The 16,331-nt window shown below is 39.8% G+C and overlaps 1 protein-coding gene across 1 annotated transcript in view; it reads right to left on the bottom strand.

The window, feature by feature from the left end:
• The window catches only part of CDH8 (cadherin 8), a 366,357-nt gene that overhangs the window by 138,863 nt on the left and 211,163 nt on the right, over positions 1–16,331 (bottom strand). Inside the window, exons 6-7 of the mRNA XM_036835108.1 lie at positions 6,117–6,304; positions 895–1,148 (exon numbers count right to left, since the gene is read on the bottom strand). Of these exons, the coding sequence (XP_036691003.1) occupies positions 895–1,148; positions 6,117–6,304 (442 nt within the window). The remainder of the gene's footprint in view (positions 1–894; positions 1,149–6,116; positions 6,305–16,331) is intronic.

A 16,331-nucleotide genomic window follows, 5' to 3' on the forward strand; every position in this document is an offset into this window, starting at 1 on the left:
CATTTCTAAAGCAATATTTGAAATCCACACTCAAACACATCATTAACTAACACTTCACCCTTGGAGACCAGTGGACAAGTTATAGATTTTCAGTGTTCTTTTGGAAGAAAGCTATTTAGCTTGAGCATCTACTGTCATTTGGGTGACTGGCAAAAGAGAAAAGATGTACACAGTTCAACAACAAGAAAAACCCAGAACTGAGCCTTATTTCTAAAAAAAAAAAAAAGGAAGAAAATCTTTAATAAAGGATTATATTTCTCATCCTGGGAAAAATGTTGAGCAGGGAAAGTATAAACAAAAGATATTTTTGAAATGGCAGAGAAAGGTTTTGTCTAAAAGGCACCGATCCAAACATGCTGACCTATCAGAAATGCCCGTAAAGTGATAAAAAGATAATTTCAAAGCCAAACACCGAACACAGAAATAAGAGAGGGGGCCTCTTAATGTGTTGAGACAGTGATCTCATGCCTCTAAATTCTTATACATAATTCACTGTAACTCTCTTTCTGTCAAAGGAGAAAGAAAGAAAGAAAAAAAAAAAACAGCAATACTTTTCTAATGCTAGGAAAAAAAAAGCACAAACAAGCAAAAACAATATCATATAAAAGATCCACCCAAATGCACTGCAAAATATATTCGATTTGGCTTTTTCATTGAGCTCTCTGAAAGCTTAATAGCTTTCTTCATCTTGATATTCCTGGCTCTGGGCATTGTATGCAGCTCTTCGCAGGTGTGTGCAACACACACACACAAGCGCAGTACATGTTGACCAAAATTCCTTGGTCATGTGAACATAGTCTCAAAGGCAGCCACACAGACTGCATACGTAATTACATTTTGTACTGATTTGCTTGTCATGCGCTATAGCCAGTTTTACTTTCAAAAGAGAAATACCTTATAGGACTGGACGTGATGTCGGGGTCACGAGCAGTCACTTGCCCAATCACGGAGTTGAGAGCAGCATTTTCATGAACTTCGAGGAGGTAAGTCGGTGAAGAGAAGACTGGAGGCTCATCTGCATCTTCGACAACAATTTTGACTGTCGCCGTGTCTTTAAAGGGCCCCCTGCTGCTGAAACGCGGGTCAGTGTGGACATTGGCTGCCTCTACCTTCAGCGTATAGGATTTTTTGGTCTCAAAATCCAGAGGCTGTTAAGAAATGACAAAGATGAATGTTTCTCACTAATGACCACAGCAGCGAGAACAAATGAGTATAATGCTGATGGATGATCGTTATGTGCATTTAAGCCCATTTGTGAGCCTTAATGGGATCACTCTCCATTCCCCCAGATTCAACCTGTAAATTTTACAGGCATTTATTGATATCTGTTTATTATACAAGCTCAGTGAATCTAATCTCCTACTGTTTTGTTTTGTTTTGCTCATTTCACTTGGAATTCACAAAATATTCACAGTCATGAATTGTGCCATCAAAATTTCACTTCAGAGTCATAATAAAATTTTACTAGTGAAGGCATGGTCTGCATACCAATCAGCCAGTTAATCGGGCCTCTGCTGGTCAGAGGTAAGGCAGCATCGAACATAATCTCTAGCTGGGAAGAATGTGTTATCATTTCTGCAACAGTGTGTGAAATGTGTAGTGTGTAGAAATAATCATTGTTTAGTCCATGGAGACATTATAAAGCACAAGTTAGCACTAATCCCAACAAAGAGTGTTTTCTTATTTCACTTCCAGAGCATCACTGCTTTACTGATCATGTGGCTAAAATGAGGCTTATTATTTTTTAGGGCATTCTTAGAAGGTCTCTATTATATGAGTTCTGTGCTGTGAAGCAGGTGGGCATATAAAGAAATATGTATACAGACACATATCTACCTGTGTTTATATTTAGGGTAGATAGATATATAGATAGACAGACAGGTAGGTAACTAGGTCTGGTGGTGACTGCCACCAACCAGTTAAAAGCAATTTGAAATTACCTCATTGCACCATTACTGAAAATATTTCTGACCTATTAATACCTCTTTCCTTAACAGCCCCAGAGACTTAACTTAATGACCTACGTAAATAGAGGCAGGTAAAAGAACATAGTCCCTTTAAACAACCAGAAGGCCATCTGCATCAGAACCCTCACAGTCCAATTCTCTCGGCAACACATAATACTTAAGATGTCAAGGATGTATTTCTGTCAAGGTTCAAAGAGACAATTTAGGTTTGCATGGCAATTCTTATAAGAAATTGAACTTTACGTCTGTGGTGCAAATTAAAAAAAAATAAGCTGGAACACAAGCTGGCATTAGTGAACTCTTTCAGAACTCCTATACAAGCTTAAATATATATTCTTATTTCAAAACTTTATGTTGATTCTTATATTTGAATTTCATTCTAATTGGACTTAGATTTTTTTTGATATATTTTCTAATAAACAAGGCAGATACTCAATCCCCTGTCTATTCTGAAATTACTAAACACATGTACCCGTGTGTACATGAATAGGCAATTCAACATCAACATTTTCACAATTTGCTAATCACCCCTACTGTAACAATTTTGTAATCTCAAATTCTTTACAAACGCTGTTAAACATAAGAGATTATATTCTGCTTAATTCTTAGCCCAACATAATGACAATCTACCCGAACACATCCTGGTGTCCTTGGGATTTTGTCAAACAAAAAAGAGGACCCATGAATTGCGGGAAAATGACTCCCTACAGATTGTTCTCTAGAGTAAAATACATAGTTTTTTTGGTGTCAAGATGTGTAGTATATGCTTCCAAGTTTACAAATAATGGTGAATAAAAATACAGCAAACAGCTAATTGCTTCAGTTTATAAAAGCACCTTATGGTAACAAAGAATAGCAGTTAATAGTAATAACAAAAACGACATTAGGAATCATTAGCCAAGGAAAATGTGTCTCTGGGTTAGTCAGTAATTGACTCAAGTATAATTATACTGTACTCTATTTCACACATGAGTTTTTAAATACTTTGCAACTCTTGATACTGAGCTCCATCCAGGTTTAAAGTGAGTGTTACTCAGCAGAGTTAAAATAGATGCAGCCATTTTCTTTTCAAAGTTGATTTTTAAAATTGATTTTGTATATAAAACTATATCCAGAAAATTCCAGGTTCTCACTTTCAATACCTCCCCAAAAGGGGATTTTAAGAGCATGACCATTGGAAGCAGATCGCTGTGAAACATGACAGAGAGAGTCAGATAGTAAGCTTGGAGTCATGTCATTGTAATGCTGATCAAGACAGAGGGCAAAATTATTGGCTCCTGACACTGTGACCTATTATCTATCTTCTAATTCATGAATCAGCAAATCCGTTTTAAAATTAATTTGTACTACTTCATGGCAAGCATATAAAGAACAATGTTGAACAAAATACTCATGATGAAGATAAAAGGGTATTTTTCTTTGCAAATGCCCATGTCTGTAAAATACTGAACTGTGTTCTACACGTTTTTTAATGAATGTAGTTGTCATGATGAGAAATAAATATGGAAAATGTACAGAATTTTTCACATTTACCACATGCACACAAAGGATCATGAGCAAAAGCAGTCACAGATTGCAATATGGAGAGACATACCATGCTCTTGGATTGGAAGAATCAATATTGTGAAAATGACTATACTACCCAAAGCAATCTACAGGTTCAATGCAATCCCCATCAAATTACCAGACACTTTTCACAGAATTAGAGCAAAAAATTATACAATTTGTATGGAAACACAAAAGACCCTGAATAGCCAAAGCAATCTTGAGGTTAAAAAAAAGGAGCTGGAGGAATCAGACTCCCAACTTCAGACTATACTACAAAGCTACAGTAATCAAGACAGTATGGTATTGGCACAAAAACAGAAGTATAGATCAATGGAACAGGATAGAAAGCCCAGAGGTAAACCTATGCACATACGGTCACCTTATCTTTGATAAAGGAGGCAAGAATATACAATGGAGAAAAGACAGCCTCTTCAATAAGTGGTGCTGGGAAAACTGGACAGCTACATGTAAAAGAATGAAATTAGAACACTCCCTAACACCATACACAAAAATCAACTCAAAATGGATTAAAGACCTAAATGTAAGGCCAGACACTATAAAACTTTTAGAGGAAAACATAGGGAGAACACTCTTTGACATAAATCACAGCAAGATCTCTTTTGACCCACCTCCTAGAGTAATGGAAATAAAAACAAAAATAAGCAAATGGGACCTAATGAAACTTAAAAGCTTTTGCACAGCAAAGGAAACCATAAACAAAGACAAAAAGACAACACTCAGAATGGGAGAAAATATTTGCAAACGAATCAACAGACAAAGGATTAATCTCCCAAATATATAAACAGCTCATGCAGCTCAATATTAAAAAAACAAACAACCCAATTTAAAAATGGGCAGAAGCCCTAAACAGACATTTCTCCAAAGAACACATATAGATGGCCAAGAGGCACATGAAAAGATGCTCAACATCACTAATTATCAGAGAAATGCAGATCAAAACTAAAATGAGGTATCACCTCACACGAGTCAGAATGGCCATCATCAGAAAATCTACAAACAACAAATGATGGAGAGGGTGCAGAGAAAAGGGAAGCCTCTTGCACTATGGGTGGGAATGTAAATTGATACAGCCACTGAGGAGAACAGTATGGAGGTTCCTTAAAAAACTGAAAATAGAACTACTATATGACCCAGGAATCCCACTACTGGGCATATACCATATTTTGGACATGTGTCCAAAAGACACATGTACCCCAATGTTCATTGCAGCACTATTTACAATAGCCAGGTCATGGAAACAACCTAAGTGTCCATCGACATCTGAATGGATAAAGAAGATGTGGTACATATATGTAATGGAATATTATTCAGCCACAAAAAGAAATGAAATTGGGTCATTCGTAGAGATGTGGATGGACCTAGAGTCTGTCATACAGAGTGAAGTAAGTCAGAAAGAGAAAAACAAATATCGTATATTAACTCATATATGTGGAATCTAGAAAAATGGTACAGATGAACCTATTTGCAGGGCAGGAATAGAAAGGCAGACATAGAGAACGGATGTGTGGACATGGAGGGGAAGGGAAGGGGAGGATGAATTGGGAGATTAGGTTTGACAAATACACCACCATGTGTAAAATAGATAGCTAGTGGGAACCTGCTGTATAGCATGGGGAGCTGAGCTTGGTGCTATGTGATGGCCTAGTTGGGTGGGATGGAGGCGGGGCGGGAGGTCCAAGAGGGAGGGGATATGTGTATGCATATGGCTGATTCACTTCACTTTGTGGCAGAAACTAACACAACATTGTAAAGCAATTACACTCCAATTTTAAAAAAGCCATATATTCTTTGTACTATTTATAGAGATGTTTCTTTCTCCAATCGTAGCCCCACACCCAGGAGAAAAACAAAGATGAGCTTCACTGACCACAATGCTTGGACATTTGATCACAGTTAGGAGTATCTAATGATAGCAGGGGGGGCCCTGTCCTTCCGGTGCCAGAACTAGCCAGAATAACTGAAGCGGACTACTTTGTCTGTCTTTGAGTTTCCCTAAAAGCAGAGCCTGCAGTGAAGACACAGGAAACTTGAATGCATTTTGCAGAGATATTCTAGGAAGCAGGAGATTAGAAATGGGGAGAGTTCTATAGAAAAGGATGAAAAGCCATGGAACTTGCCACCTCTATGGGCTTATGAGGATTATTCCCACTGAAAATCCTCTAAGGAATCATAAACAATATGCCTTACAATAATTTCTTCAGTGAATAGGAACTGTCCACCAATCTTTGTCCCTCATTGCTTGAAGGTTGCCTTCAGAGCGTTGGTTTTCCTACATAGGTGGATGCTCTGGACAAGAACTGAGCAAGTTCCTGCAGCTCATGGAAAAACACTGATACAAAGAGAGGAAAGAAATGATGGGTGAGATGGGAGGCTAGCACCACCATGGTCACAGTTTACCGAGGTTTAGCTGAAATATAAAGTAGGACTATGTGCAAAAGGCACTCACTTTTGCACAGCTCAAGAAGGCAAACCTCCTCCAGTTCTAAGATTATGTCAGGAAGCCCACCCAACCCCTACCACCTTCAACATTCAAGTTTCAAAGAGGTATTCTGAAGATGAACAAAACCTTCCTGAGCTTACCTTTCTCAGTCTTATAATGCCATCCTGGGCCTGGGCATCAGAAGTGATTTCAAAGAGTGCTGTTCCATCTCCGTCAATGATGTCATATGACGACTGTGCATTTTCACCAATATCCTGATCATTGGCCTTCACCCTCCCTATGGCAGTGCCAAGAACCACATCTTCTGGTACTGAGAAGTGATACAGACCTTAGGAAAGAGGAGAGACACTGAGCACTGCACATATTCCGTTCTTCATTCATTCATCTAGCAAATATGTATTGGGCACCTCTTTTGCTCTGGCTACTTCTGTATAGATACTACCAATACAGTGACGGGAAAGACAAAAACATCCTTTCCACTGAGGAATGTACAGTCTTTTAAATGAGCCAGAGACAAATGTTCCCAGAAGCAGCAGTGATCTCTCTTTGAAACTCTTCTGAGTTATGGGACTTATTCAACCATATGTTTACCAAGTACATATTTGGAGCAGAGTTCTATCAGGATATTAGTGAGTTTATGTGAATGTTCTTTCCAATTTGCTGTATAATCACATTGGCTGCCCTTGGGGATATTCATTGTTGCCCAACATAAAATATTAAGTTAATTTCAGCACAGATAGATGCAATGTGTAACACACTGAAAGTCACTTTTGAAGTTACCTTTATATTTACAGACTTGTAGACCATTTTTGATAAAATCCAATTACCAAGCTTCTGCTGTGTCCTGCAGCAAGCTGTTCAGACACATGAAACACTCCTCTTGTTACTAAAATTCTCCTTGCTCTGAAGACCAAAAATCCTACCTTCAAAACTCTCTAGGCAAAATACAGTTACAGTGTATGTGGCTTCTCCTATGGGGGCAGGAAAACGTGTCTAATTAGCGATATTAGTCCCATTTTTATTCAGATCACTTTGGCTGTTGTATTGGTGTCGCTCACTTTCATTGGTGTAGGGGAAGTTGCTGGTACCCCAACCCTGTAACCCCTGGCCATTACCACTTCAGTCACACCTGCCCTACAGCCAACTGCCAACTCTTGCATTTCTTTGCTAAGGGTTTCCTCTGGCCTTCAGAACCCGTTTTGTCCATTGCCTGTCAGTCCAGAACTATCAGAAAACTAATACCCCCAGAGAAGCAGCCCTCAAAGGCTCACGCAACTTATCACATAAAATTCCAGGCTCCTCGCCCTCTCTGGCAGGATAATCTTAATCTGGTCCTTTTCTTTTGTCTATTTACAGTGCTCCAGAGTTTCCCCAATGGAATGAGGCTCCAGTCACCCCCAGTCATCGCTGGCTTGATAATACACACTGTCAGCTTTCTAGCCTCCTCTCGCTCACAATTCTCACTTCCCTGCTGGCGTTTCTTGGGATCATCTCCAAGATAAACTACTCATAATCAAATCCTTCTCTCAGTGCCTGTTTCTGGGGAACCCAAACCCAGACAACCAGGAAGTTGTAGTCCCACTGCAACAAGAACAAGGGACAATAAACATTCAGTGAAACATAAACCCAAAAGGAAAAATTATATCTGGAGAACATAACCTAATTCTAGTTTGAACTCAATCACTGAGTCCCTTGGATAAACTAAGGCTTATTTTACCCAATATAACAAGATTACTTTAGATGATGGGCGAGCTTTTCTTCTAGAACTAACACACTTTTATTTAATGATGAAATTAAAGTGTCTCTTTAAATCATAATATTATGTGACCTGGGAACAAAAATGTTTTCCAAACAGTTTTGCTGTAAGGAAGGCACCAAAAATCATCAGTCTAGCACAAGTCTCCCAATACCCTCATAATTGGTGTAATGATTCCATTTCCTTCCAACTTTATATTTTAGGTAAATTTTCAGATGATTCCTTGAGGTGTGCTTATTAAATAATAAGACAGCAAGGGGCTCACCTTGCTACCAACCCTGCATCAGGAAACCTTGGGAAACCAAGCCAATGAAACGTTTCTTTATCCACTTTTTTCTTCCTACTCTCATCATCTCTTTCAGTGGGATCGTAGTTAATCGATATTACCTCTAAGAAAGGGAACACTTGAAACTTATCCGCCACCACTCAATTGAAACAATCATTTTCTGAGAAAGAGGAGTTCCATGTTAACGCATTAACTATAATGGCAATTGAAAAGAAAACAAAAGAGTCAGGGGAAGGATACAAGGGATGGTCGTTTTTATTTCAATCATTTGGTTTAAAAGGGTTGCATTGTTGTCTGATTTATGAATGGCCAGATGTGAAAATTCTAAAATTCTTTCAAAAAAAGAAAATTTTTAAAATATCTTTATTGGAGTATAATTGCTTTACAATGGTGTGTTAGTTTCTGCTTTATAACAAAGTGAATCAGCTATACATATACATATATCCCCATATCTCTTCCCTCTTGCGACTCCCTCCCTCCCACCCTCCCTATTCCACCCCTCTAGGTGGTCACTAAGCACGAAGCTGATCTCCCTGTGCTATGCGGTTGCTTCCCAATAGCTATCTGTTTCACATTTGGTAGTGTATATATATCCATGCCACTGTCTCACTTTGTCCCAGCTTACCCTTCCCCCTCCCCATGTCCTCAAGTCCATTCTCTAGTAGGTCTGCATCTTTATTCCCGTCCACCCCGTAGGTTCTTCAGGACCATTTTTTTTTTTTTTTTTTTTTTTTAGATTCCATATATATGCGTTAGCACGCGGTATTTGTTTTTCTCTTTCTGACTTACTTCACTCTGTATGACGGACTCTAGGTCCATCCACCTCACTACAAATAACTCAATTTCGTTTCTTTTTATGGCTGAGTAATATTCCATTGTATATATGTCCACATCATCTTTATCCATTCATCTGTCAATGGACACTTAGGCTGCTTCTATGTCCTGGCTATTGTAAATAGAGTTGCAGTGAACATTGTGGTACATAACTCTTTGGATTATGGTTTTCTCTGGGTATATGCCCAGTAGTGGGATTGCTGAGTTGTATGGTAGTTCTATTTTTAGCTTTTTAAGGAACCTCCATACTGCTCTCCATAATGGCTGTATCAATTTACATTCCCACCAACAGTGCAAGAGGGTTCCCTTTTCTCCACACCCTCTCCAGCATTGTTTGTAGATTTTTTGATGATGGCCATTCTGACTGGTGTGAGGTGATATCTCATTGTAGTTTTGATTTGCATTTCTCTAATAATGATGTTGAGATTCTTTCTTGTGCTGGTTGGCAATCTGTATATCTTCTTTGGAGAAATGTCTATATAGGTCTTCTGCCCATTTTTGGATTAGGTTGTTTCTTTTTTTGATATTGAGCTGCCTGAGCTGCTTGTAAATTTTGGAGATTACTCCTTTGTCAGTTGCTTCATTTGCAAATATTTTCTCCCATTCTGAGGGTTGTCTTTTCGTCCTGTTTATGGTTTCCTTTGCTGTGCAGAAGCTTTTAAGTTTCATTAGGTCCCATTTGTTTTTTTTTGTTTTCATTTCCATTTCTCTAGGAGCTCGGTCAAAAAGGATCTTGCTGCAATTTATGTCATAGAGTGTTCTGCCTATGTTTTCCTCTAAGAGTTTGATAGTGTCTGGCCTTACATTTAGGCCTTTCATCCATTTTGAGTTTATTTTTGTGTTTGGTGTTAGGGAGTGTTCTAATTTCATTCTTTTACATGAAGCTGTCCAGGCTTCCCAGCACCAATTATTGAGGAGACTGTCTTTTCTCCACTGTATATTCTTGCCTCCTTTATCAAAAATAAGGTGACCATATGTGTGTGGGTTTATCTCTGGGCTTTCTATCCTGTTCCATTGATCTATATTTCTGTTTTTGTGCCAGTACCATACTTTCTTGATTACTGTAGCTTTGTAGTAGAGTCTGAAGTCAGGGAGTCTGATTCCTCCAGCTCCGTTTGTCTTTCTCAAGATTGCTTTGGCTATTCGGGATCTTTTGTTTTTCCATACAAACTGTGGAAATCTTTTGTTCTAGTTCTGTGAAAAATGCCAGTGGTAGTTTGATAGGGATTACATTGAATGTGTAGATTGCTTTGGGTAGTATAGTCATTTTCACAATTTTGATTCTTCCAATCCAAGAACATGGTATATCTCTCCATCTGTTTGTATTATGTTTAATTTCTTTCATCACTGTCTTATAGTTTTCTGCACACAGGTCTTTGATCTCCTTAGGTAGATTTATTCCTAGGTATTTTATTCTTTGTGTTGCAGTGGTAAATGGGAGTGTTTCCTTAATTTCTCTTTCAGATTTTTCATCATTAGTGTATAGGAATGCAATAGATTTCTGTACATTAATTTTGTATCCTGCTACTTTACCAAATTCACTGATTAGCTCTAGTAGTTTCCTGGTAGCATCTTTAGGATTCTCTATGTACAGTATCATGTCATCTGCAAACAGTGACAGCTTTTCTTCTTCTTTTCCTATTTGGATTCCTTTTATTTCTTTTTCTTCTCTGCTTGCTGTGGCTAAAACTTCCAAAACAATGTTGAATAACAGTGGTGAGAGCAGGCAACCTTGTCTTGCTCCTGATCTTAGTGGAAATGGTTTCAGTTTTTCACCATTGAGGACAATGTTGGCTGTGGGTTTGTCATGTATGGCCTTTATTATGTTGAGGTAAGTTCCCTCTATGCCTACTTTCTGGAGAGTTTTTAATCATAAATGGGTGTTGAATTTTGTCAAAAGCTTTTTCCGCATCTATTGAGATGATCATACGTTTTTTTTCTTCAATTTGTTAATATGGTGTATCACATTGTTTGATTTGCATATATTGAAGAATCCTTGCATTCCTGGGATAAACTCCACTTGATCATGGTGTATGATCCTTTTAATGTGCTGTTGCATTCTCTTTGCTAGTATTTTGTTGAGGATTTTTGCAACTATGTTCATTAGTGATATTGGTCTGTAGTTTTCTTTCCTTGTGACATCTTTGTCTGGTTTTGGTATCAGGGTGATGGTGGCCTCGTAGAATGAGTTTGGGAGTGTTTCTCCCTCTGCTACATTTTGGAAGAGTTTGAGAAGGATAGGTGTTAGCTCTTCTCTAAATGTTTGATAGAATTCACCTGTGAAGCCCTCTGGTCCTGGGCTTTTGTTTGTTGGAAGTTTTTAATCACAGTTTCAATTTCAGTGCTTGTGACTGGTCTGTTCATATTTTCTATTTCTTTCTAGTTCAGTCTCGGAAGGCTGCACTTTTCTAAGAATTTGTCCATTTCTTCCAGGTTATCCATTTTATTGGCATATAGTTGCTTGTAGTAATCTCTCATGATCCTTTGTATTTCTGCAGTGTCAGTTGTTACTTCTCCTTTTTCATTTCTAATTCTATTGATTTTAGTCCTCTCCCTTTTTTTCTTGATGCGTCTGGCTAATGGTTTATCAATTTTGTTTATCTTCTCAAAGAACCAGCTTTTAGTTTTAGTGATCTTTGCTATGGTTTCCTTCATTTCTTTTTCATTTATTTCTGATCTGATCTTTATGATTTCTTTCCTTCTGCTAACTTTGGAGTGTTTTTTTGTTGTTGTTCTTCTTTCTCTAATTGCTTTAGGTGTAAGATTAGGTTGTTTATCTGAGGTGTTTCTTGTTTCTTAAGGTAGGATTGTATTGCTATAAACGTCCCTCTTAGAACTGCTTTTGCTGCATCCCATAGGTTTTGGGTTGTCGTGTTTTCATTGTCATTTCTTTCTAGGTATTTTTTGATTTCCTCAGTGATATCTTGGTTATGTAGTAGTGTATTGTTTACCCTGCATGTGTTTGTATTTTTTAGTTTTTTTCCTGTAATTGATATCTAGTCTCATAGCGTTGTGGCCAGAAAAGATACATGGCACGATTTCAATTGTTTAAAATTTACCAAGGCTTGATTTGTGACCCAAGATATAATCTATCCTGAAGAATGTTCCATGTGCACTTGAGAAGAAAGTCTATTCTGTTGTTCTTGGATGGAATGTCCTATTAATACCAATTAAGTCCATCTTGTTTAATGTACCATTTAAAGCTTGTGTTTCCTTATTTATTTTCATTTTGGATGATCTGTCCATTGGTGAAAGTGGGGTGTTAAAGTCCCCTAATATTTTTGTGTTACTGTCGATTTCCCCTTTTACGGCTGTTAGCATTTGCCTTATGTATTGAGGTGCTCCTATGTTGGGTGCATAAATATTTACAATTGTTATATCTTCTTCTTGGATTGATCCCTTGATCGTTATGTAGTGTCCTTCTTTGTCTCTTGTAATAGTCTTTGTTTTACAGTCTATTTTGTCTGATATGAGAATTGCTACTCCAGCTTTCTTCTGATTTCTATTTGCATGGAATATCTTTTTCCATCCCCTCACTTTTAGTCTATATGTGTCCCTAGGTCTCAAGTGGGTCTCTTGTAGACAGCATATATATGGGTCTTGTTTTTGTATCCATTCAGCCAGTCTATGTCTTTTGGGTGGAGCATTTAATCCATTTACATTTAAGGTAATTATCGATATGTATGTTCGTATTACCAATTTCTTATTTGTTTTGGGTTTGTTTTTGTAGGTCTTTTCCTTCTCTTGTGTTTCCTGCCTAGAGAAGTTCCTTTAGCGTTTGTTGTAAAGCTGGTTTAGTGGTGCTGAATTCTCTTAGCTTTTGCTTGTCTGCAAAGGTTTTAATTTCTCCGTCGAATCTGAATGACATCCTTGCTGGGTAGAGTAATCTTGGTTGTAGGTTTTCCCCTTTCATCACTTTAAATATGTCCTGTCACTCCCTTCTGGCTTGCAGCGTTTCTGCTGAAAGATCAGCTGTTAACCTTATGGGGATTCCCTTGTATATTATTTGTTGTTTTTCCCTTGCTGCTTTTAATATTTTCTCTTTGTATTTAATTTTTGATAGTTTGATTAATATGTGTCTTGGTGTGTTTCTCCTTGGATTTATACTGTATGGGGCTCTCTGCGCTTCCTGGACTTGATTAACTATTTCCTTTCCCATATTAGGGAAGTTTTCAACTATAATCTCTTCAAATATTTTCTCAGTCCCTTTCTTTTTCTCTTCTTCTTCTGGGACCCCTATAATTCGAATGAGGTGTGTTTAATGTTGTCCCAGAGGTCTCTGAGACTGTCCTCAATTCTTTTCATTCTTTTATCTTTATTCTGGTCTGCAGTAGTTATTTCCACTATTTTATCTTCCAGGTCACTTATCCATTCTTCTGCCTCAGTTATTCTGCTATTGATTCCTTCTAGAGATTTTTTTATTTCATTTATGGTGTTGTTCATCGTTGTTTGTTTGCTCTTTAGTTCTTCTAGGTCCTCGTTAAACGCTTCTTGTATTTTCTCCATTGTAATTCCAAGATTTGGGGTCATCTTTACTATCATTATTCTGAAATCTTTTTCAGGTAGACTGCCCATTTCCTCTTCATTTGTTTGGTCTGATGGGTTTTTACCTTGCTCCTTCATGTGCTGTGTGTTTCTCTTTCTTCTCATTTTGCTTAACTTACTGTGTTTGGGGTCTCCTTTTTGCAGGCTGCAGGTTCATAGTTCCTGTTGTTTTTGGTGTCTGCTGGCAGTGGCTAAGGTTGGTTTAGTGGGTTGTGTAGGCTTCCTGGTGGAGGGGACTAGTGCCTGTGTTCTGGTGGATGAGGCTGGATCTTGTCTTTCTGGTGGGCAGGTCTGTGTCCAGTGGTGTGTTTTTGGGTGTCTGTGACCTTATTATGATTTTAGGCAGCCTCTCTGCTAATGGGTTGGGTTGTATTCCTGTCTTGCTAGTTGTTTGGCATAGGGTGTCCAGCACTGTAGCTTGCTGGTCGTTGAGTGGAGCTGGGTCTTGGCATTGAGATGGAGATCTCTGGGAGATTTTCGCCATCTGATATTACATGGAGCTGGGAAGTCTCTGGTGGACCAATGTCCTGAACGCGGCTCTCCCACCTCAGAGGCACAGGCCTGACGCCCGGCCGGAGCACCAACACCCTGTCATCCACACGGCTCAGAATAAAACAGAGAAAAACAGAAAGAAAGAAAAAATAAAATAAAATGAAGTTATTAAACTAAAAAATAATTATTAAAAATAAAAATTATTTAAAAAGTAATTTAAAAAAAGGAAATGAGAGCAACCAAACCAAAAAACAAATCCACCAATGACAAGTGCTAAAAACTATACTAAAAAAAAAACAACAAAAAAACCCAGACAGACAGAACCCTAGGACAAATGGTAAAAGCAAAGCTATACAGACAAAATCACACACAGAAGCATACACATACAGACTCACAAAAAGAGAACAAGGAAAATAATATATATATCGTTGCTCCCAAAGTCCACTGCCTCAACTTGGGAAGATTCGTTGTCTATTCAGCTATTACACACATGCAGGGTACATGAAGTTGATTGTGGAGATTTAATCCGCTGCTCCTGAGGCTGCTGGGATAGATTTCCCTTTCTCTTCTTTGTTCGCACTGCTACTGGAGTTCAGCTTTGGATTTGGGCCCGCCTCTGTGTGTAGGTCGCCTGAGGGCATCTGTTCTTCGCTCAGACAGGACGGGGTTAAAGGAACAGCTGATTAGGGGGCTCTGGCTCACTCAGGCGGGGTGGGGGGAGGAAGGGGTATGGAATGCGGGGCAAGCCTGCGGCAGCAGAGCCCAGCATGATGTTGCAACAGCCTGAGGCGCCATGTGTTCTCCCAGGGAAGTTGTCCCTCAATCATGGGACCCTGGCAGTGGCGGGCAGCACAGGCTCCCGGGAGGGGAGGTGTGGATAGTGACCTGTGCTTGCACACAGGCTTCTTGGTGGCGGCAGCAGCAGCCTTAGCGTCTCATGCCCATCTCTGGGGTCTGCGCCGGCAGCCGCGGCTCGCGCCCGTCTCTGGAGCTCGTTTAGGAGGTGCTCTGAATCCCCTCTCCTTGCACACCCCAATACAATGGTCTCTTGCCTCTTCGGCAGCTCCAGACTTTCTCCCGGACTCCCTCCCGGCTAGGTGTGGCGCACTAGCCCCTTCAGGCTGTGTTCACGCCGCCAACCCCAGTCCTCTCCCTGGGATCCGACCTCTGAAGCCCGAGCCTCAGCTCCCAGCCCCCGCCCGCCCCGCCGGGTGAGCAGACAAGCCTCTTGGGCTGGTGAGTGTAGGTTGGCACCGATCCTCTGTGCAGGAATCTCTCCGCTTTGCCCTCTGCACCCCTGTGGCTGCGCTCTCCTCCGTGGCTCCGAAGCTTCCCCCCTGCACAACCCCCGTCTCTGCCAGTGAAGGGGCTTCCTAGTGTGTGGAAACCTTTCCTCCTTCACAGCTCCCTCCCAGAGGTGCAGGTCCCATTCCTATTCTTTTGTTTCTGTTTTTTTTTTTTTTTTTTGCCCTACCCAGGTGCGTGGGGAGTTTCTTGCCTTTTGGGAGGTCTGAGGTCTTCTGCCAGTGTTCAGTTGGTGTTCTGTAGGAGCTGTTCCACATGTAGATGTATTTCTGATGTATATGGTATCTCCACGGCTCACTCCTCCGCCATCTTGAAGCTCTACCTCATGCCATCCACAAGGAAGATGTTCCAGTGGATTAAAGTCCGAGCCCCCACTTCCAGCTGGACCCGGTTCTGGTGCTTTTCCCACAGCTGAGTCGGTGAAGCAAAACTGGTCAAGAGGCACCGCTCTCACTCCCACTTTTCCTAATGAAATGCATCTTTTCTGTTCTTTCTACCTTGGCATTTTCGCAGAGAAATTCTCCAAGGTACCTCAAATGTGTCATTTTCAAACTGCACCTCTGTCTTTCCCTTCCTCTCTCACTCTCCTTCTCCCTCCCCTCTCTTCTGTCTCTCTTCAAAAACTGGTTTTCCTAAGGTATTTCCTGTCCCAGCAAAGAGCACCAGCATGCATGTAATCTCTCATGTCAGAAATAGGATAACTCACCTCCTCAACTGAAAATGCAATCTATCCTTAGATTTTTGTTACCATTAGCTCTTAAATATCTATCACCCTTATACACTTTCTCCACTCCCACTGCGACCAACCTTGCTTGCCAGGGCTTCCATCACCTTTTACATGAATGATTACAAGCACCCCTTAACTGGCTGCAGTGTGGAAAGACACTGGAAGAAGGCCAGATTCCATTTTCTCTGGTTTCCCTAGAATCAAATCTTATTACTTAACCTACAAGTTAAAATATTTTAATGGCTTCCTAGTGATCTTAGGATAAAGGTCATGGTACTTAAAATGACCTACAAATCCAAGGATGGCTAACTCCTGCCTAACCTAACTCTCCAGCCTCGTGGTCCAGCTGTAGTGAAATTTTTTCAATTCTCATTCAGGGCCATACACCCTTCTTCCTTGGGACTTTTGGA

This window comes from Balaenoptera musculus, chromosome 19 (assembly GCF_009873245.2).
Source record: "Balaenoptera musculus isolate JJ_BM4_2016_0621 chromosome 19, mBalMus1.pri.v3, whole genome shotgun sequence".
NCBI classification, from domain to species: domain Eukaryota; kingdom Metazoa; phylum Chordata; class Mammalia; order Artiodactyla; family Balaenopteridae; genus Balaenoptera; species Balaenoptera musculus.